This window comes from Sporothrix schenckii (genome assembly GCF_000961545.1).
Source record: "Sporothrix schenckii 1099-18 chromosome Unknown Cont49, whole genome shotgun sequence".
Lineage (NCBI taxonomy): Eukaryota > Fungi > Ascomycota > Sordariomycetes > Ophiostomatales > Ophiostomataceae > Sporothrix > Sporothrix schenckii.
Window position 1 is genome coordinate 1,367,518 of NW_015971150.1, and position 20,374 is coordinate 1,387,891.

Consider the following 20,374-nt stretch of genomic DNA (forward strand, 5'->3'; position numbering starts at 1 on the left):
TGTGAGCTGTGCTTTGCATGGTCAATCTCTTTTGTCGCCGTCTTCCTCCCGTCCTCCCAATCTCCCGCTTTCTCCGCATTCCTTTTGCCCTAATATAGCTCCCATATCAACAGACGGCTGTAGGCTCTACTGTCTATTGATGTTCGACGTCGCGAACCCTTTCAAATTGGCTTGTGCTGTGCATCCTTCTCCTTTATCCCCGTCGCATTGTAAACATTTTAATTGTATCCCATCTCCAGCACGCCGTAGCAGCACGCCGTAGCATCTGGGCTGTCATACGTTTGTCATGCAGCTGTTGTGCAGCGCCCACTTGCCCGATCTGCGGACGGAAGCACAACAAAACAAGTCAATTGGAAAGGAAACCAAATAAAGAAACTCCACCTTGCATTCGACTCAACCCAAGACCACAAGACACGGCTCGCAGTGTCACCTGCTGTCGTTGCATTGGTGTGTTGTCTCGCGCGACTTTCGACTTTCTGTCTGTGACTCTAGTCTCTCTTGTCTGTCGTCTGTCTTTCTGTCTGTTTTCCTTTCTCTCTCCTCGTACCTCGTCGCACGTCTTCCCCTCTCGCCTGCCGTCCGCCTCCGCATGCCAATATTGACAAAAGCTAGGAAGAATTGAGGCGACAAACCACCGCACCCCAACCCATCCCAACCCTCCATCTCTGGTGCCTTGCATCCGGACGACACACGCCCGTCGGCATCGAGGAGCTGTTCAGAGCCACGCCCTTTGTCTACTACTTTCGTCGGTCTGGCCCATCCTCTCCCTCGTCTAGCGTCCATCCCCAGATTGTCGCAAAGATAGACTCCAGACAGCCCAACTCCATCCCCAGACCAGCTCCACCTTCCCCAGAATCCAATCCCACGCTGCCTTCAATTTGTGGCCCCATTCCTCCTGCGCCAGCCTCCCTTGACCCTCACCTCGAGCAATATTTCGTTTTCTCGTCTCTCGTCCGTGCACAATACTGTTGCATCCTACCCTTACTCATAGCACCCATACGCACCCATACGCACCCATACGCAACCATACTCTGTCGCAGCTGGTTCTGGCTGCAGCTGCGGTCCACGGAAAAGCGAACAAGGGCTCATAAAAGGACCTCGACCCCGTTGATCTTTTCCACTTATTTCCCGGCCGCTCCCACTTCATTTCACCTTCTCCCTTCCCGTTTTTGTTCCATTGTTCTTCTCTGCAGTTCTTTCTATTTTTGCTCCTTCTGCCCGTCGTCTCCCTGTATCTTGACACTGTGTTTACTTTGCCCCAAGGATAAATCATAATCAACTCCTCCTTAACCCATCAATCCACCCTTTGTCGCCATCCGCCGCCAGCACCTCCACCACCTCCACCACCACACCTCTAAACCTCCACCGCCCACCATGGGCTCCCAGAAAGACGTCTCGGTCGCCGAGAACGAGCACCAGGGAGACGTGCCGTCCACTGCCTCCGTCTCCGTCCCCTCCACGGGCGCGCCGTCCCACAATGTCCACAACGAGGCCGCGGCCGGCGTCGGCGCCCTCAACGAGTCCGCCATTGTCCACGCCGTCGAGGACACGACGGGCCTCGCCGACCACTGGAAGTGCCTGGCCGCCTGCACGCTCATGTCCATGTGCCCGTTCCAGTACGGCGTCGACTTTGGCCTCATCAGCGGCCTGCAGGCCATGCCGGGCTTCCTCAAGGTCTTTGGCTACGAGATCCCCAGCCCGGACCCGGCGGCCCCGCCCATGTACGGCCTCCAGACGGAGCGCCAGCAGCTCATCTCGTCGCTCATGATCCTGGGCGCCTTTGTCAGCTCGGGCCTCGCCGGCCCCACGGCGGCGTACCTGAGCCGCCGCATGTGCATCTGGGCGGCCATTGTGCTCTGCATCGTCGCCAACGTCGTCATGATGACGGCCACAAACATCGGCGCCATGTACGCCGGCCGCCTGCTGATCGGCCTCGCCAACGGCATGTTCATGACCTACTCGCAGCTGTACATCCAGGAGTGCGCCCCGGCCAAGTACCGCGGCATGATGATCTCGGCCTTCCAGATCTGGACCTCCGTCGGCACCCTCATCGGCACCGTCATCGACAACTTCACCGCGCCCATCCTGGGCAAGAACTCGTACGTCATCCCGCTCGGCATCATCTTTGTCATCCCCGGCCTGCTCTTCTTTGCCCTCTTTTTCATCCCCGAGTCGCCCCGCTGGCTCATGGACCAGGGCAAGTACGAGCAGGCCCGCGTCGCCCTGCGCTGGCTGCGGCCGTACAGCGACGACGTCGTCGAGGCCGAGGCCACGGAGATCCAGGACGGCCTCGAGGCCGAAAAGGCCCTGCACGCCAGCGTCAGTCTGCTCGACCTCGTGCGCGACCCCGTCGACCGCCGCCGCACCCTCATCGCCGTCGGCGCCTTGAGCACCCAGGGCGCCTCCGGCGCCATGTACATGATTGCCTACGGCACCTACTTCTTCGCCGAGGCCGGCATCGACGCGCCCTTCCAGAACTCGTGCATCCTGACCGGCGTCGGCGTCTTTGTCATCATGGTCAACTCGGCCGTCATCACCCGCATCGGCCGCCGCCGCGTCTTTCTGACCACCGGCCTGACCATCTGCGGCTTCGCGCAGCTCTTCACCGCCATCATCTACACCGTCAAGCCCGGCTCGCAGACCGCCGGCAAGGGCATCGTCGCCTTCAGCGTCATCTACATTGTCGGCTACAACGGCCTCGTCGCGTCCTACGCCTGGCTGTCGGGCGGCGAGCTGCCCTCGCAGCGCCTGCGGTCGCTGACCTTTGGCGTCGCCACGGCCATGGGCTTCTTCCTGGCGTGGCTGGCCACCTTCACGGCCCCTTACTTTATCAACCCGACCTCGCTCAACTGGGGTCCCAAGTACGGCTACATCTGGTTCCCGTCGTGCCTCATTGCTGCGTGAGTCCCCTCCCCTCTCTTTGCTGTGCACAATCGTCTTGCTGTTGACTAATTACGTCTAGTGCTTGGATCTTCTTCTTCCTGCCCGAGGTCAAGGGCCGTACGCTCGAAGAGATTGACGAAATGGTAGGCCTTGTTTGTTTTCTAGTCGTCTGTTCTTTCTGTTCCTTTCGTGCGTTGCCCTCACTAACAACACAGTTCATGGCCAAACTGCCCGCCCGCAAGTTCCGCCACTACCACTGCGTCGGCCACCAGGTCAATGCCACAAAGGCCGCCGGCGAAAAGACCGAGCCTGAGCAATACGCTTAGTCGACACGGAGGTTGACGAAGAGGTCGACGCCTCGACACGGCCGTCTCCTCCCACTTCCACATTTCGTACTATTGTGTCCTTGCTATCGTCTGCTGTTTCTGTTATACTATGTAAAATACCCAGGCCAGCGTATGGGGACCATACGTGGTTCGGATTTTCGCATAAAAGGTGCTCGTTCTCTTTTCGTTTCTTTTTTTTTTGCTTTCTTTCTGTCCTTTCCTGATTGCGTTGCTTCCATGTAAGATACCCAGGCCAGCGTATGGGGACCATACGTGGTCCGGATTTCCTGCAGGCTATGTTTGTTTCTCCTTGCTTTTTTCCTTCTCTTTTTCTCTTTTCACCCTTTAATTAGTACTCTTTCATCCGTGTCCATCATAAAAACACGATGCACAGAAATACAAAATCACAGAGACTCTCGGGTCTACATTTGCACGCCAGACTGCCACACAAAAGTGAATAAAATAAACATGCACAATACCTAAATATTACTCCAACATGACAAATGACAAATGACAAACTGCCAAAACAGAAAAGCGCAGTACTTGTAGTTCCACATTGCACAAACCACACAGAGGACGACTGCACGACCAGACGACGTACTCCAAAGGACAGGCTACTGCCATCTCTCCTGCCGTCACCTCCTCGAGGCGCGTAGTCGTGCTCCGTGATTCCCTGGCGGCCAGCCCATCAGCGTCCAGGAACTGCGAGATGGTGTGCCACAGCGGGTACCTGACCAGGGCCATGGCCAGTGATTGGTTGCGCCTCCCCCAAACAACAGCCAATCCCCATCGCCGGCCGCCACTAGCCGCAATCCCAACTTACACCAAGGACGCCAGCAACAGCCAACGAGTGGCCGTGAACGGCCGCCACAGAGCGCAAGCGCGTCTAACAGGACGGCGCAGCCAACGACATCAACAGACATCAACGACAGCCAAATCAGACCAGCCTCCTTCCCATTCCTCAATGGGCGTGCAATTCCAATATTGTGAGATCCTGCTGTGAAGATGGAGGCTGAGAGGGTGTGGAGAGGCCCGTTGTGTGGCCGTTTCTCTTCGATGGTGCTGGATTTGGAAAACATGCAATCAATCTCCATTCCAGAATAGATATTCCTTTCCACGTTGTGAATCAAAGGTCCAGGCATTTCTTCTGCACACCTCCCACCTCCACACAGAGTTGCAATCTGTGGGTAGCGTGTCGATCCTGGGTGCTCGTCTTTTTGGCCGGCCCTGGTCCCAGTGGTGTCAGTGGCTGCGTGCGTCTTTCTGTGACGATTCTGACCGTCATGGTTGCATACTCGCTTTTTTTGTTATCTTATTTTTCTCTTGTGATACCAGTGCCCGGCACTGCCGGTCTATTGATCCTACCATTCCCTTTCCCTGGTTGTTTGGCCCCCGCACCTCTCCTCTTTCTCCCAATTCTTGTCTCTTATATCCTCCTTCCTCTCACTTTCACTCTTCTTTTCTTTTGATCTTCGCTCTTCCCTCTCCGTCGCCATTCTTTCTTGTCTCTCCCCAACAGACCTCTAATGTCGTCGTCTCCCCTTCGACAGCCACCATGATGCAGCCCGGCCCCGCCCTCGCCTTCGCCACGTGGGTCATGGCCGTCCTGTGCCTCGCCCTCGTCGCCCTCCGCCTCTACACCCGCGTCCACCTCGTCCGCTTTGTCGGCGCCGAAGACTACCTATTTGCCGCCACCGGCGTCTTCTTCTTGGTCTTTAGCTGCGCCATCCAGGCCGCCGTCCGCTTCGGCCTCGGCCAGAGCTTTTGGAGCCTGAGCCTGCAGCAGTCGTCCGACGCCATCCTGTGGACCTACATCGCCAACACCTTTGCCATTACCGGCAACGCCATGGCCAAGCTCACCACCGGCCTCTTTCTGCTCCGCGTGGTGCAGCTGCGGTGGCACAAAGTCGCCCTTTGGTGCCTCGTGGGCGTGACCGCGAGCACGTCCGCGGCCCTCACCATTATGCTCTGGAACCAGTCGACGCCCGTCAAGATGAGCTGGGACCCGTTCCGCACGCCGGGCCACTGGAACCTGCAGATCCAGCCGATGAGCGTCGGCCTCGGCGTGTGGTCGAGCGCCTGCGACTTTTTTTTTGCGGCGTTCCCCTGGCTCTTCATCTGGTCACTGCGTATGCAGCGGCGGGAGAAGATTATGCTCGCCAGCAGCATGAGTTTGGGTATCATGTGAGTTTTCGTACTTTGGCCCTTTTTTTAAAAATAATAATAATAATAATAATACTAAACAATCGCCACCAACGTACAGCGCCGGCATCTGTGGCATCATCCGGACCGTCGTCCTGGCCCGTCTCAACGTGTTGAACTATACCTGTATGTCCCCCCGCCATCGTCATTGTCATCGACATCCATCGTCTCGATCGCTCCTACTCACACAACCAAGTAACATTCGTGACGTACTTTGCGTGGGCCGGCGCCGAGATTGCCGTGTCCATGGTCTGTCTCGCCATCCCCACGCTGCGCCCGCTGTACCTCCGCCACCGCGGACTGGCCGTCACCAGCACGCATCCACGCCACCCGGCCGACGACGTCCTGCCGCAGTTTACCATGTGCGGGCCCACGCCGGGCGCCGGCGCGATGGCGCCGACCCAAGGTCCGCCAAAGTTTGCCGACGTCGACCTCGAGTCGGGTCCTTCGTCCATCGACAGCACGCCGCGAAGCACACCGGGAAGCACGCCCGACAGCGTCCAGGACGAAAAGTTTGACAGTGTGCCAGAGGTCGAGACGCTTCCGTCGCGGCTTCCCAAGGCCTACTTGAGTCGGGGGCAAGACAGCGTCGACGAGATCTTGGGTTTGTACGGCCCGAACTATGCGCATGGCCAGGGCCAAAAGCACGGCCAGATTTGGATCAAGAGTGAGGTCTCGGTGCAAGAAACGGCCGCGACAAATTGGCCATTGAAAAAGTAGGCTTGCAAAGAAGTTGAAGGAACTAGACAGCATCGCAAGATGAGATGTGGGCATGGCATGATTTATGATACCATTAGCGATGATAGTTAATCTGATTTTTTTGAATTATTTTCTTAAGACACGTTTTAATTTTTATTTGGGTTATATTTCTCATTTACTTTCAGTTTGTAATTTTGAAAATGACATAGAGTGAACGACAAAAAAAAAAAAAAAATCCAAAAAAAAAAACGGTAATGGCAATTGTAACCCAAAAAGAGCATCACAGACATATTTCACACTGTTCAAAAAATCCAAAAAACGATCCAGGCAGGGATCGAACCTGCAATCTCTTGGTTCGTAGCCAAGCGCCTTGCCATTTGGCCACTGGACCTGTTCGCTAGAAAAGTTTCCCTGTAGTCTGGTATATAAGATCGGGGTTAACGTGGTGCCACGCCAGCTTCTTGTCAAATGCATGTTTATTTCTATCCGTCTGTATATATGATGTCCAGTGTTTCCAAGTCGTTATTCCATCAATCGTAAGTCATAAGTGTCGGTCGACGTAGTCGACGTTGTGGTTCGCGTCCCCCCAAACCGTCGACGTGCCCAGCTTCGCTGGCTTCGCTGCGCTCGCTTGCCCTCACAGCGTCGTCACTCATACAAGTGCAGCTGCCCCCGACTTCTCGAGAGCGCCGCGCGCTGCGTCCCCGCCACCAGCCGCTGCAGCTCGGCCGCGCTCGCCAGCTCCCAGCGCTGCATCGTCTTGCCGTCGCGCCACACGACGGCGCGCAGGCCGCCCAGGTACTTTTCCATGGCGCGCGAGGGCAGGTCGTCGGACACGCTGACGACGAGGACGGCAATGGCGCGGCGCTGGTAGAGGGCCAGGCGCTTTTCGCGGACCAAGAAGCGCTCCATGAGGCGCGCGCTTTCAAAGGACCAGGCATTGAGGGCAAAGGGGAGGCTGGCGGTGTCGCGGTAGAGCTGGCGGCAGACGGCGGCGAGCGGCGTCAGGGCGTCGGGGAGGGCGGTGACGCGTGCCCGCGACGTTGCCTTTTTGGTGTCTGCCGTCGTGGTGGTGGTGGTGGTGGTGGCCCGCCATGCGTCCTGGTCGACGCCGAGGGCGACGGCGTAGAAACCAGAGTGGCTGTGGGCTTTTGCATTGGCTTTGTTGTCACCGCCTTTTGTCGTCCGCATCCTCCATGGCCGGTAGCGCACATGGATCTGGCCGACGGTGAGGACGAGGGCGTAGATGCGGTTGCGGATCTCGGGCGGCAATCGCAGGAAAGGGGATTCGAGGGCGTTTCGGTGCCAGCTAAACAAGACCGGAGTGTCAACAACATGTCTCATCTTCAGACGGACGGGAACAGAGACGATGCTTTTTGACTTGCATTTCACATTCTAGCGAGTCGGGTGCCGGCTCGCACGGGACAGTGGCATGTTTGCGTCGCCGTTTCTCGTGATGGCTGTGCATGTTGGGATGTGGTTGAAGAGGAGGAAGAGAAACCCCTGAAGACGTGATGCAAGGAATGACGCATGGAAATGAAACAGCAATTACAGAATACTGAGTCGACAAAGCCGTTAGGACCACAGCGGCTGACCTGGCTGGCAACCGTTACGGGAACAGCCGCTGAACACCCCTAATTGCTTTCGCTAGCGTACAGGGCCTGCACCATGCCAGTGTCGTTCCCTGGAGTGTGTGTTGCGTTCGCATGGCCAGCGACGAGGCTGTCACCAAAACAGACGGAGGAAACGACATGTTGACGGTTTGAATGTGACTGCTGGCTTTCCTGCCATAATTCCACCGAGAGCTCCAATCCGGAGACCTTCGAGTCTTGTTATGAGTCAAACCAGTTTATACTTCAGCTTGTTGCAACGTAACCAGATGCAGTATACCCCAAGAATGCCGGCAATTGATCAGATGTTTCTTTCTTGTCCAGTTTCTTTTTGCATTTTTTATTATTTTTTTTATTTTAATTTCCTTGAAGACATGTAGTTTTAAGTTGAAAAGGGTATGTGTAAAATGACAGCGAAACTGGTGCAGATACGCCCAGGCCACCACAATTTGGGTGCCATAAAACGTGTCAAACAGACAGGGTTGTCAGCCTCGCCAGATTCAAGACTACTTTACGTATCCATGCAGTCATTGTCGTGGGTGTCTGTCACTGCGAATCGTGCACATCTGGCATTTCTCCAGAACCAACACTTGACCGTCAATCTGGCTTCATCGCCAAGCTCAGCAGTTTGTCGACAAAAGCGGCTGGCATAGTTTGCAACCACCTAAACACACGCCATCTCGAACAACGTCGTCAGTCAAGCACTTCAACATGTCCGTCGCCCAGGTCGTCCAAGCTCCTGATCGGCCCGCGTTGCAGCACATCACCCGCCTCTTCCTCGCGGGCACAACGCCCGTCAAAAGCCTTGGCCATGGGAACCCAAACCCCGTCGTCGACTGGCGGCGTCTCGTCTGCTCGGCTGTCGGCAACCTGCCCGTGACCGTCTTCGATCCGCTGCGCCCGGACTGGGACGCCTCCTGGACCGAAGACGCCAACTTCTCGCTTTTTCGCCAGCAGGTCGACTGGGAGCTCGAGATGCAGGAGCAGTCGACTCTGATCGCCTTCTTCTTCGATCCAGCCCGCGACGGATCCGTCAGTCTGCTGGAGCTGGGTCTGTGTGCCGGACGAGCCGCAAGCGCCATTGTTGGCTGTCCGCCGGGATACACGAAACGCGGCAATGTGCAGATGGTGTGTGCCCGCTACGGCATTCCGCTGGTCGATTCCGCCGAGGCGTTGGCCGATGCGGTCCGGGCGCACCTCGTTCGGGGGGGATGCCGTTAGGCAGAAGACACAGACACAGGCTCACAGACAGGGTCAGGAACGAGATGATCACCCAAACGACGAGTGACGCAAATGTGGCAGGACTCGTGTCGAGAGCCCCAGCGCGAGGTGCCCAGCAAAGACCCCAAAACAGGCACTGACTGGATCGTCGTGGCGCCTGAAGGCAACCGCGCGCCCACTAGCCTCTAGCAGGCGACAGGCCAGCTCTGGACAGCCTCAGCCTTCTTTTTGCCTGTCAAGGCCCGCTAACAGTGCGCGCGAACCCACTTGCGTCGCTACCGCCACCACCGACCAGCCCCGCCTGCCCCAAGTGGCCCAGGTGGCCCAAGTGGCCCAAAATTCACATCCTGCCCTGCCCTCCCTCGAGACTCGACTTTCAACTTTGACGACATCCCTCGAGCAACACAATCCACATCTGACCACGACGACCACACCTCCGTGTAACAAGGCTGCACACCACATACCCAATCAACATTACCATAATATCACGAGCAAATATTTATAGTAGCAGCACACCGATTAGACGACCACAACCACCGCTGTCCGCAGTCGCATTTCGTTGCGATCCTCCCTTTCGTTGTCCCCCGTCTGCTCTCAACTGCGTCTGCCTCCCTCCCGCCTCCAACCCCAACCCGACAGGATGGACGAACAGTTTGGCGGTCGAACCGACGATGACCTGTTTGCCGACGATTTTGAGCCCGTCCAGCCCGTCCAGCCCGTCCAGCCTCTGTCGCAGGCGGCTCCCCAGCCGGTGCAATCGGCCGCTGCTGCGACAGAACCTGTCGCTCCATCCTCAGCGATACCCTTAACCGCAGCCTCGAGTACTCCCAAAGCCACGGCGAAGAACAGCGGAAATGGCGGTCATGGAGGTGCAGATACACCCAATGGCGCCGGTGGAAACGGCTCGCGACGCAACCGCGATCGCAAATCTACAGGCAACGGTGGCGGCAATACGAACGGCATCCAAAACCAAAGCCAAAACCAGAGCCAAAACCAGAGCCAAAACAAGAGCCAAAATCACAACCATAGCAATGGCCACGGCAAGACGGGCGGTGCACAGAAAGCGCAGGGAGTAACCCCTGCCGCGCCGGCTGCCGGTAGCTCGACGGGCGCCACGCCGGCCACGAATACGCCCGAGCCATCCAAGGCCGCTGCGCCGCCGCCGTCTCTTGCCCAGTCACGGCACAACCGGCCACCAACGCCGCCAGCGCCGCCAGCAACAGAAACACAAGTAGCAACACCGGCAGCAGCATCGGCATCTGCCACGACCAACACCGCTGCGTCAACTGCCGCTCCCGCACAACAACCCAAGCCAAAACGGGGGGACAAGAACAGGAGAGCTGGAGGCAATGGCAATGCGCAAGGGAAGGACAAGGACAAAGACGTACAAGGCAAGGCATCGCCGGCACCGGCGAAGAATGGACAGCAGCAGCCGCCATCTGGCGAGCCGCAGCCAAACCAAAAGCAGCACGACAAGCCACACCCGAGGCAAAAGCAAGGGAAGCCGCCGCAGCCGCAGCAGCAGCAGAAGCAGACACAAACAGCCAATACGAATGCAGGTACCACCAAGAACGACAGCCGCGCAGGAACGCCCGCTGCTGGCACGGGGCCACCGACGACCGGAACCAAGACGACGAACAAATTTACCATCAAAGGCGCAGCCGCCGCCGAAGCTGCAGCCAAAGCGGCCAACGCGGCCAACGCGGCCAGCCACACCGCCAATGGCACCACATGCACCCCGCCCCCGCCTGCCCCCAACACGCGCACGCAGTCCGGCGCCAACCCCCGCCAGAAACTCACCGAGGCCGAGCTCGACTCCAAGCTGAGCGCCATGCGCCTGGCCTCCCAGGAAAAGACGCGCCGCTTCGAACAGGCCCAGCGCGACGAGCGCGACCACGACCTTGCGGTGGCCAAGGGCCGCGAAGAGGCCCGCCGCCGCAAGCAGCTCGAGGACGAGAAGCGCCGGCGCAGCGAAGAAGACCGCAAGCGCCAAGACGACGAGCGCGCGCGCAACCGCGACCGCAAACTAAAGGCCATGGGCGTCAAGGAGGGCAACTGGGACGAGGGCAAAGACGGCAGCACCAGCAACAAAAACAACAACAACAACATCAACAACGATCCGTCCCATGCCGGCGGCAAGGGCGCGCGGTACGCCGGCCTCTTGCCCATTGCCAATGCGTCGGCGGTCACGGCCAAACCAGAGCCGTCGCCGACGAACGGTGGTGGACAAGGCGGTGGTCGTGGCCGGAGTGGACGGGGTCGGGGTGGACGCGGTGAACGGGGCGGCGGGCGTCGTAGAGGTGGCGGTGGCGGTGGTGGTGGCGGCAGCCACAATGGCCGCATCCAATTTAACGATGCCGGTAGCATCGGCGCCGACATTGCCGAGTGGGTCCATGGCACCGCCGAGCCGTCCAGCATGGCCCCGCCGCCCAGCCCCGGGCCCAGCGACAGCGTGTTTCCGTCCTTGCCCGGCGCAAGCGGGGCAGATGGGCAGGTTGCTGCACGCCCTGCCGGGAAGGCGGAGAAGACGTATGCCGAACGGGCGGCCGAGAGCGTTGCCAAGTCCGCCGAGGCCGCGCAGACGGAGACGCCCGACACCACCGACGGGAAAAAGAAGCTCAACTTCCCGCCCCTGCCCAGTCTGCAGCCTCTCTCGCCCGCCATTGGCACCTGGGACGAAGAGGTCGAAGAGGCCATTGGCAACGGCACTGTCTAGTAGTAGTGCGCGGTGATGAAGGAGTGGGCCGGTAGGCTGTTTTTCAGTTGCCTTTAGTGCGCTTGTGTTTGTTTTATTGCCGAATTGGGTTGCCTGTTTGGATTGCTTGGATTTCTTGGATTGCTTCGATTACTTTGCGGATTGCCTGCATGGAGTACCTCTCTTGGATATTGTTATGTAGTATTTTACCTCTCTATCGGCAGTTTGGATACCTCAGTTTGGACAGTATGGGCTCTGTATACCCCTGGCCCCTGAAATACACAAAAAGAGAAAGCACACGCAGCCTTGATAATAGATACTGTAATGTTGGTGAAAAACATTTCGTACTGAAAGACGCCCGCCAAGTGAAATCAACGCGAAACCAACCGTATACCCCGTTTTTGTACAAAATTTGCAAAGAACAATAGAGTGAAACAAATCAACAGAAACGGCGACACACCCTCTCACCATCTCGGCCGGTTCCTCCGCCCACCGCCGCCACCACCCCGACCACTCCTTGCCCATCCCCGGTCGCTGTACCCGCCGCTGGCCGAGTTGGGCGTCGCGCTGCCGTCGCCGTGGTCCGGCCCATCACCGCCGGCGCCGCCGCCCACAGACACGGACAATGGCGGCCGTCGACCGCCCCGCACCTCCTTGGAGAGCGTCTCGTACGTCTTCCGCATCTGCGCGTACCCCAGGTGCATCTTGCCGTAAAAGTGGTCCGCCAGCCGCCGGTCGTTGTCCAGGCGGCTGAGGTACGCGCCGCACACGTCGCACACCTGCAGTTTCTGGTGGCCCGACGGCCCGCTCGTGTCGCTCAGCGCCTTGAGCTCCTTCTCCTTGTCGACGCGCGCCTGCGTCGTCTGCCGCACGCGCACGAGCTCGTCCAGGGCGAGCCCCACGAGCCCGGCCTCGCCGAGCACCTCGACCTCGACGAGGGCCTCGGCAATCGCGCTGTTGAGCTCGCCAATGGCCCGCAGCAGGGCGTTGGTCTGCCGGATCTCGTCGGGCGTCTTGTCCAGCCGCCGCTGCGCAATCTCGATGCGCCGGTTGCACTCTTCAATGTACTTTTGCAGGTCGCGCATGTAGTCGTACTCGAAGCCGTACTTGCTGGCGCGGTCGGCCGGCGACAGGGCCTCGTACTCGGCCTTGAGCGCCTCCGAGTGCACCTTGGGGCACATGCCCAGGTCCTGCTTGGTGTTGGTGAAGAGGTCGTGCGGGCAGGTGCCCGCAATGTACGACCGGCACACCTTGGGGTCGTTGAGGGACAGCTGCGCCCCGCGCGACGCGACGCCGCCGCCCATGAGCTGCTCTGGGAGCCAGTCAGTCTGTGTGTTCTGTCGACGGGACGCAGAAGAACGACAACGAGAACGAGAACGAGAACCTACCGAGCAGCTTTCTTTGCTCTGCCGCCATGGCGCCTGTGGGGATTCGGTGTTGGAGGACAGGATTGTTGGCGTGATGGTTCGTTGTATAAAACTGTAAAATCGCAGGATCGGCAAACCGAGTCGGAATGCAATGTTGACGTTTGCGTTTGCGTGGCTGTGGCGATGGTAATGTCAATCGAACAATGATTTGTGTGTTGGTGCTGCTCTTTTTTTACAGAGGCAAAAGACGGAAGACAAGGCTGCCAGCAGCCTAGACCTCTGCCCAATCAGCGCCTAGCCTCGTCACGCCAGGAGTGCCGTTAAAGTGGGACAGCCCCTAGCTAGCTCAGCGTCAGTGGCCACCTATTTCAAAGTACACCAGGAAGGCGCGACCGCGACAAGCTCCCCCCTCTGTGCCCCCTTTCCAGGCGCCTGGATTTCGATCTCGAAATTGATATTCGACCCTCCAAACTCCAACCTCCTCCACACACAGCTACGATGCGACGGTTACTCTCCTATCTTCTCTGCCTGCTGGCATCATGCAGCCTGCCAGTGGCCGCCAATGCCGACGCCGCAGCCAACCTCGGGACCGACCACGCCGACCACGCCGACCACGCCGACTACTACGAGAACCTCGTCCTTCGACCACTGCCATTGTCGGCCCTCCTTGCCAGCTTCAACTTCCGGTCCAACACGACCCTGTCCGCGTTCGAGGCAGGCAACTTTCGCTTCTTCCCACGCTCAATCGGCCAGATCCTGCAGTACGCCGGCACGCGCGAGCTGCACCTGCGCTTCAGCCTGGGCCGATGGGACGCCGAGAGCTGGGGCGCGCGGCCGTGGGCGGGCACGCGGGAGGGCGGCACGGGCGTCGAGCTGTGGGCGTGGCTGGACGCGCAGACGGACGACGAGGCGGACGAAAAGTGGCTGACGCTGACCAACGCGCTGTCGGGGCTGTTCTGCGCGTCGCTCAACTTCATCGACGGCACGCGCACGACGCGGCCGGTCATGTCCTTTGAGCCCGAGGGCGACCACCCGGCCAACGCGTCCATGCAGCTGCTGTACGGCACGCTGCCGCGCGAGGTGGTGTGCACGGAGAACCTGACGCCCTTCCTCAAGCTGCTGCCCTGCAAGGGCAAGGCGGGCATCGCGTCGCTGCTCGACGGCCACAAGCTGTTTGACGCGTCGTGGCAGAGCATGGCCATTGACGTGCGGCCCATTTGTCCCCACGGCGGCAACGACGGCGAGTGCGTGCTGCAGATTGAGCAGTCCATCGACATGGTGCTCGACATTGAGCGGTCCAAGCGGCCCCGCGACAACCCGATCCCGCGCCCGCTGCCGGGCCACGAGCTCAAGTGCGACACCGCCAAGGCCTACCACGACGACGACCATGTCTGCTTCCCGGCCAACTACAGCGCCCACCAGGACTGGAGCCTGACGCAGATCTTTGGCAAGGCCATGCGCGGCACCTGCACGCTGGCCGACCCGGCGACGCCGCCCGTGTGCCTCGAGGTGCCGGACGCGCGCTCGGTGTATGTGTCCGAGGCCGTGCGCGAGGCCAAGAACGCCAACGGGCGCGCGCGGTGTTTCTTTTTCGGGCCGGACACGACCTTTGAGGTGATGCTGCCCAACGAGGACACGCCGGCGGCGCAGGAGTCGGCCGTGCTGGCGCCCGAGACGCCGCTGCTGTATGCGGAACGCAGCCTGACGGGCCACGGTGCCGAGCGCGGCGGCGTGCAGACGATCCTGACGAACCCGAGCCCGGACACCGAGGTCGAGTTTGTCTACATGGAGTCGCTGCTGTGGTTCATGCGCATCTACCTGCACACGCTGTCGGCGCGGCTCGTGGATGCCGAGGGGTCGGGCGGGCAAGGGCGCGACGTCATTCAAGACGTATACTATCGCCCCGCGCTCGACCGCGCCCGCGGCACGCAGCTCGAGGTCCGCATGCGCATCCCCCCGGGCGGCATGGTGTTTCTGACGTACGACTTTGAAAAGTCCATCCTGCGCTACACCGAGTACCCGCCCGACGCCAACCGCGGCTTTGACGTCGCGGCCGCCGTCATCACCATTCTGCACCCGCCGTCGTCGCGGGCCGCATCTTTGCCTTTGCCGGCCTCGGACCGGACGGCCGCCGGGCGGTCCAACCTGCGCACGACGACGCTGCTGCTGTCGCTGCCGACGCCCGACTTTAGCATGCCGTACAACGTCATCATCTTTACGTCGACGGCCATTGCGCTGGCCTTTGGCGGCATGTTCAACATTATCGTGCGGCGCTTCGTGGCGGCCGACGAGGGCCCGACCGTGAGCCTCAAGGCGGTGCTCGGGAAGCTGGTGGTGCGGGTGCTGGCGCTGGCCAACAAGACGCCCAAGACGGGTGACCAGCCGGTGCCAGAAACGGCCTCTGACGCGGCAGCCAGCGCGGCAGCCAGTGCAGGAGCCAAACGGTGATGGCGGGCGGACGATGGTTGGCAGACGATGGTTGGCAGACGATGGTTGGCAAGACTCTGCCTCTGAGCAAAAAAAGAAGACTTACGTACATTGCATTTGTTTTGACCGAGCTTTGCATTTGTTTTGTTCCATTCATTTCCGTTCATATCCGTTTATCTTGGTCATTATTTTCCTTTGTACTATCATGAAGAATAAATAGACATTGACTAACTCTGACACGGTTTTGTTCACGTGAAGGTTGGTGGCCTGCAGTACAAAGTGCATCGTTGCGTACGAAGTCGTTGTTTGACATTCTATCCATAACGAGAGTTTGCTTCTCGGTTCTTGTATTCCCCAGGACTTTGTCTTTCATATTTGCCTCTCCCCCTTCTTTGGTCTCTTACGATTCTCGTCCTTTCTAGTAACCTCCTCTGCTGCCAACCGCCCGGAACCAAGGACGTACACAGGGCATTGGTGTGTTTGTGCATTGGCAGAACGAGGGCCTCGTAAACGTCAAGTAGGATGATATGGCGTCACACAATACGGTGAAGGTTCATTTATTAAGGTGAAAATTATTTAAGGTAGTGAATGATAAAGCTTTGGAGGGGGCTGCAAACAGGTGGTTTTTCATAAGGTAGGTAGATATGGGCATACAAAAGCAAGTCAACCCACTTCGCCGGGTCCCAGACATAACAGTAGAAAAGAGAGGAGCCATTCTATACCCTCTCTGTGAGAAGTGAAAGCACAGGATAAAAACAAAATCAAACGCAGGATCCCAATCATAAAGGTTTGTATAAACCCGACCACAAAGAGACGTCAAGAGTGCGGGTATGGTATATAAGAAGCAGGTGTGAAAAGACGACGACAGGCAAGTGTAAAACGAAGACACGACGTGCCTGGGTCTAGGAAAAGTACATGTGGAGAGGCAGAGGAGAGGCAGCGACGCTCGCTCAGTGCCGCGTCTCCTTCCAGATGGGCAAAAAGATGAAGATGCAGACGCCGACGCAGGAGAAAAAGGCACCAAAGACGAGGCTCTGGATCACGATGCGGTGCTGCAGGCGGCGCAGGTGGGTGTCCTTGACGCGCATCTTGCGGTCAAAGATCATGAGGCGCGAGAGGGCGCGCACGATGCTGAAGCGCTGGGAGACGACGCTGGCGCTGTCGTCGAAGCGCTCCCAGGGCAGGGGCTGGCGGCGGGTGAAGAGCAGCAAGAAGAAGCAGGAACCGCGCAGGCCGCTGAGGATGAGGCTGAGGCCGAGCCACCACATGGGCCAGGCGGCAAAGACGTCGAAGCGGGAGTGGGCGCCGATGTGCGGCGTGAAGGCGCGCAGCAGCACGGCGAGGACGCCGCCGACGGTGAGGACGATGCCGAGCGTGGTGGCGACGCAGAGCGTCTCAAAGGTGCCGTTGGAGACGCCGAGGCGGACAAAGTTGCGGTGGGAGCAGTTGCGCAGCAGCAGGTAGACGTGGTCGGCAATGGGCTTGAGGTGGGCCGGGTCGGAGGAGTGGGCCAGCTCGGCGAGGGCGGCGTCGCGCAGGGGCGCCGGGATGTTGAGTTCCTTTTCGGCGCCGGGCCGGAGGAAGGTCTTGATGACGGCGTTGAGCTCGGCGCGGCGACCGGCGCTGGCGTCGACGAGGTTCAGCGTGTTGGAGGCGACGCGCTTGAAGCTGGCGGGCTGGGGCACGGGCGGCACGGGGGCCTTGGGCAGCTCAAAGGTGGGCCGGCAGGTGTCGCCGGCGCACATGGCCTGGGTGCTGATCATCTCCGTGATGCGGGCGAGGGTCTCTGCGATTTCCGGGTCGGACGAGTAGGTCTCGGTGGGGGTGGCAGCAGCAGTGGTCGTGGCGGTGGAGGTGACGGTGACGTTGTCCTTCTTGGTGAGGGAGGTGGTGCTCTCTGTCTCGCTGTGGAGGGACGATGAGTCCTTTTCGGCGGCCAGGGCACGCTTGTAGTTGTCCTCATAGTTGCGGTACCAAATGTAGAACTCGAGGTTCTCGGGCGAGAACTCGATGTACTTGAGATACATGTAGAAGTCGTAGAGAGACATGGGGCTGCCTGGGGAGAGGGTCAGAAGGGCACATAATTATTGGACTCGTGACGGTGAGGGTGAGGGTGACGGTGACGGTGATAGTGACGCTTACAAGTCTTGTTCTCCAGCACACGCTCGAGGCGCAGGCGGGCGGGAATGTGTGTGCGAGCGCGGCCATCGGGACTCAGTGGCCGCTTGCCCGAGACGACGGCATTGGAGTACTCCTTGATGTCGCGGTACTCGGGCTTCTTGTACCAGTTGAGCCAGGAAGGAATCCACATCGTGGCGGTGTGGGACGTGGTGAGAAGGACGGATGTGTGGTGATGTAGAGTGTTGACGGTCGATGGATGCAAACACTTGATGGGAAATTCAAAAAAGAAAGACAAGGAAGAAAAGAAAGAAAAAGGAAGGGGCTAGGAAGACGAGGGAGGGGAGACTATTATATTAATATTGTACTGAGAGAACGGAATGGAGGACAATCATAAATAAGAAGGAAGTAGACAAGGACGGACAAGGACAACAAGGATGACAAGGATGACAAGGATGGACCAAAAGACCGGGACGCAAAGTACATCGTACGACCTACAGGGAAGCATGGCCACGGCCGGAAGCCACACGACCTGCACCCAGCCAAGAAGCAAACCGCGCGACGCAACATGGCATGGCTGCCGCCATGTGGTCTGTCCGGCGGGAAGGCGAGTGTAACGACTTGGATGTGCACAGCAAGGGCAGTGGTCAGTGGAGGGTGACAGAGTGCTCGTACCTCATACTCCATACTCCATGAGGTGCCGATCCCTCCACTTGGCTGATAGACACGACTGCCGACGGCCACAGAGGACCGAGGAAGGTGTATTGATACACCCATGCACCGTGTTGCGGTGCACTGTCTTGGTCCGTGTTGCAAAATCCAGACTGCGGAAGTACGTTATACGGCGGTGTCAAGATGGGTCCTCCTATTGCAGCAAGGAGGTGGACCAAGATGCGAAAGGGAGGGCGGGGAGAGGCACGACGCAAGGGCCGTCAAAACAGACGAAAATCGGACAGCGGACGAGGGGAGCAAGGACAAGAGAAGAGGAAAAAGAAAACGGAAAATCTCAAACAAGAAATGCCTACACCCTCAAGACTGCACCCTCAAGACAGAAACAAACACCACCCTCTGGAGGTGCCCTGAGCTAGCGTGGCGTTTTGCAGGGAATGTGGACTGCGTCGCAGTAGTGTGTGTAAGTCGGATTGGGACAAACGACGTACAGACTGGGATCCAATCCCTCTGCATCTCGTTTTTATTTTCCTTTATTGCAATGTCCGGGACGTGGGTAGCACAAGACAGAGCATGCACCGCGTACAAAGCGGACAAGGGAGTAGTTGGGATGACAGGCAAATTAAGTCTCGGGATGGAAGTAAGCAAGACAATGTACGACGGACGACGGCAGAAAAACTGAAAATAACATGGGAATAAAAGAAGCGCACAAATGACGAGATGGCAGGACAGTATTGCGAAGGGTGAGCGGAGAGAGAAAACACAACAAGTGGCAAGAGAAAGTCAAGCAGGACACGATGAGAGGAGACTTCCCAGCCAATACAATGGACAGACGCGCCAGTTGTACGTAGTTGCTATGCATGTTTCAGACATTTCGTCCACCGTCGTTGTTTCTCTCCCTTTTTTACTGGCTTTTACCAGCTTTAGCTTTTTCTGCTCGATCAAGACAAGACCTCACCCAATCGGGTCAAGACAACCCATCCTCCCATCCCTCTGCAGTGTGGCGCCGATCATTTTGTTTAGGTGAGTGGGCAAGAGAACGTGCGCTGGTGCGGTTGCGCTGCCGTCCAGAAATACTGCAGTACAAGACGGCGACAGCGCCAGGACACAACGCCCAGGCAGCACAGCAGACACAAATACAATACAGACACTCGGTACAAAGGACAACGTATTCGTAAGACAGCGCACGTCTCGGTGCAGGAGTGCATACAAAGTCGAACGCGTTCGTTCATGCCGTGCTTGTCGAACCACACGTGTTTTTCCTACGGGATGCTGGCCTTGAACGGAATACCCGAGGAAACGTGCTTGCAGCGGAACATGTTTGGATGTCTTTTGTCCATGATGATGTCTGGCTGTCCGTTGCAGGTTGCCCGGATTGTTTCCTAGGATGTCGTCTTGCTGTCCTTGTGCTAGTCTCCCGACCTGTTCCAATCGTGTTTTGTTGTACAAAGGAAGACGTACGACGTACGACGTACGACGTGCTCCGTGCAAACGTATGGAGTCAACACGGCCACCGCAACGATCGACAAAACCCTGGCTGGCCGAAGACGGCGTCACCCTCGCATCCACGTCCCATCACATCACAGGCGCATCACAGCGCATAGCCGTACGAAGTAGATCCCTCACGATTGCGGCGATTTCTCGTGATTTTCCGGCTCTGCGGGTATGCACGCAACGGGAGAACCCAACAGCAACGATCTGCGAGGCAATGTCTTCTTTTTCTTTTATTTCCTTTTATTTCCTTTTTTTTTTCTTTTTTTTCTTTTTTCTTCTTTTTTCTTCTTTTTTTTTCTTTTTGTTTTATTCTGTTTTATTCTGTTTTATTCTGTTTTTCACCCTTCTCCCTTCTCTTTCACTTACCCACAAAGGAGTCGTTCATGATTGTTTGCCGTTTCCTTGCTTCGTCCTCGTGTTATCGGTCTTCCTCACATCTTGTCCGAAAGCACGGACGTTTGCCCAAAGGATTCTCGTTACTCCTCCTTATTTCTCACCTGCCATTGTAATGCCCTCCGAATCCATCTCCTGATATCTTGCCAGTGTCTTCTTGGCGTGGGCCGCAAATTGTGGACTTTCTGCCTTGCATCGCCAGATACCTCCTGAGTGGTCCACCTGGATGGACTAAAGTGTGTGTGCTGAAGTCGTCTAGTCTTTGTTCCT

At 58.1% G+C, this 20,374-nt stretch overlaps 10 protein-coding genes and 1 non-coding gene across 11 annotated transcripts; 6 read left to right on the forward strand and 5 right to left on the reverse strand.

Moving 5' to 3' along the window:
• Positions 1-1,374: 1,374 nt before the first annotated feature.
• Positions 1,375-3,209, forward strand: SPSK_05122 (sugar transporter; the record flags this gene model as incomplete). Its single annotated transcript, XM_016731872.1, has 3 exons — positions 1,375-2,900; positions 2,963-3,026; positions 3,099-3,209. 3 exons carry the CDS (start codon positions 1,375-1,377, stop codon positions 3,207-3,209), a joined length of 1,701 nt encoding a protein of 566 aa, XP_016582949.1.
• A 486-nt stretch (positions 3,210-3,695) lies between these two features.
• SPSK_05747 (uncharacterized protein) lies at positions 3,696-3,953 on the reverse strand (the record flags this gene model as incomplete). The annotated part of the gene is made up of 1 exon (XM_016732484.1): positions 3,696-3,953. The coding sequence occupies one exon, from the start codon at positions 3,951-3,953 to the stop codon at positions 3,696-3,698; it is 258 nt and encodes an 85-aa protein (XP_016582950.1).
• Positions 3,954-4,764: 811 nt separating this feature from the next.
• SPSK_05290 (uncharacterized protein) lies at positions 4,765-6,131 on the forward strand (the record flags this gene model as incomplete). Its single annotated transcript, XM_016732040.1, has 3 exons — positions 4,765-5,393; positions 5,473-5,537; positions 5,608-6,131. The coding sequence occupies 3 exons, from the start codon at positions 4,765-4,767 to the stop codon at positions 6,129-6,131; spliced, it is 1,218 nt and encodes a 405-aa protein (XP_016582951.1).
• Positions 6,132-6,429: 298 nt separating this feature from the next.
• Positions 6,430-6,501, reverse strand: SPSK_11303. The gene has a single exon. It is a non-coding gene; the product is annotated as a tRNA-Arg (tRNA).
• A 257-nt stretch (positions 6,502-6,758) lies between these two features.
• Positions 6,759-7,454, reverse strand: SPSK_05566 (uncharacterized protein; the record flags this gene model as incomplete). The annotated part of the gene is made up of 1 exon (XM_016732309.1): positions 6,759-7,454. The coding sequence occupies one exon, from the start codon at positions 7,452-7,454 to the stop codon at positions 6,759-6,761; it is 696 nt and encodes a 231-aa protein (XP_016582952.1).
• Positions 7,455-8,431: 977 nt separating this feature from the next.
• Positions 8,432-8,941, forward strand: SPSK_05624 (uncharacterized protein; the record flags this gene model as incomplete). Its single annotated transcript, XM_016732366.1, has 1 exon — positions 8,432-8,941. The coding sequence occupies one exon, from the start codon at positions 8,432-8,434 to the stop codon at positions 8,939-8,941; it is 510 nt and encodes a 169-aa protein (XP_016582953.1).
• Positions 8,942-9,581: 640 nt separating this feature from the next.
• On the forward strand, positions 9,582-11,657 carry SPSK_05070 (uncharacterized protein; the record flags this gene model as incomplete). The annotated part of the gene is made up of 1 exon (XM_016731823.1): positions 9,582-11,657. The coding sequence occupies one exon, from the start codon at positions 9,582-9,584 to the stop codon at positions 11,655-11,657; it is 2,076 nt and encodes a 691-aa protein (XP_016582954.1).
• Positions 11,658-12,100: 443 nt separating this feature from the next.
• SPSK_05457 (uncharacterized protein) lies at positions 12,101-13,052 on the reverse strand (the record flags this gene model as incomplete). The annotated part of the gene is made up of 2 exons (XM_016732203.1): positions 12,101-12,948; positions 13,025-13,052. 2 exons carry the CDS (start codon positions 13,050-13,052, stop codon positions 12,101-12,103), a joined length of 876 nt encoding a protein of 291 aa, XP_016582955.1.
• Positions 13,053-13,501: 449 nt separating this feature from the next.
• On the forward strand, positions 13,502-15,451 carry SPSK_05098 (phosphatidylinositol glycan, class T; the record flags this gene model as incomplete). Its single annotated transcript, XM_016731850.1, has 1 exon — positions 13,502-15,451. One exon carries the CDS (start codon positions 13,502-13,504, stop codon positions 15,449-15,451), a length of 1,950 nt encoding a protein of 649 aa, XP_016582956.1.
• Positions 15,452-16,380: 929 nt separating this feature from the next.
• On the reverse strand, positions 16,381-17,741 carry SPSK_05292 (uncharacterized protein; the record flags this gene model as incomplete). The annotated part of the gene is made up of 2 exons (XM_016732042.1): positions 16,381-17,486; positions 17,573-17,741. 2 exons carry the CDS (start codon positions 17,739-17,741, stop codon positions 16,381-16,383), a joined length of 1,275 nt encoding a protein of 424 aa, XP_016582957.1.
• Positions 17,742-18,403: 662 nt separating this feature from the next.
• On the forward strand, positions 18,404-18,631 carry SPSK_05764 (uncharacterized protein; the record flags this gene model as incomplete). The annotated part of the gene is made up of 1 exon (XM_016732499.1): positions 18,404-18,631. One exon carries the CDS (start codon positions 18,404-18,406, stop codon positions 18,629-18,631), a length of 228 nt encoding a protein of 75 aa, XP_016582958.1.
• Positions 18,632-20,374: the final 1,743 nt, after the last annotated feature.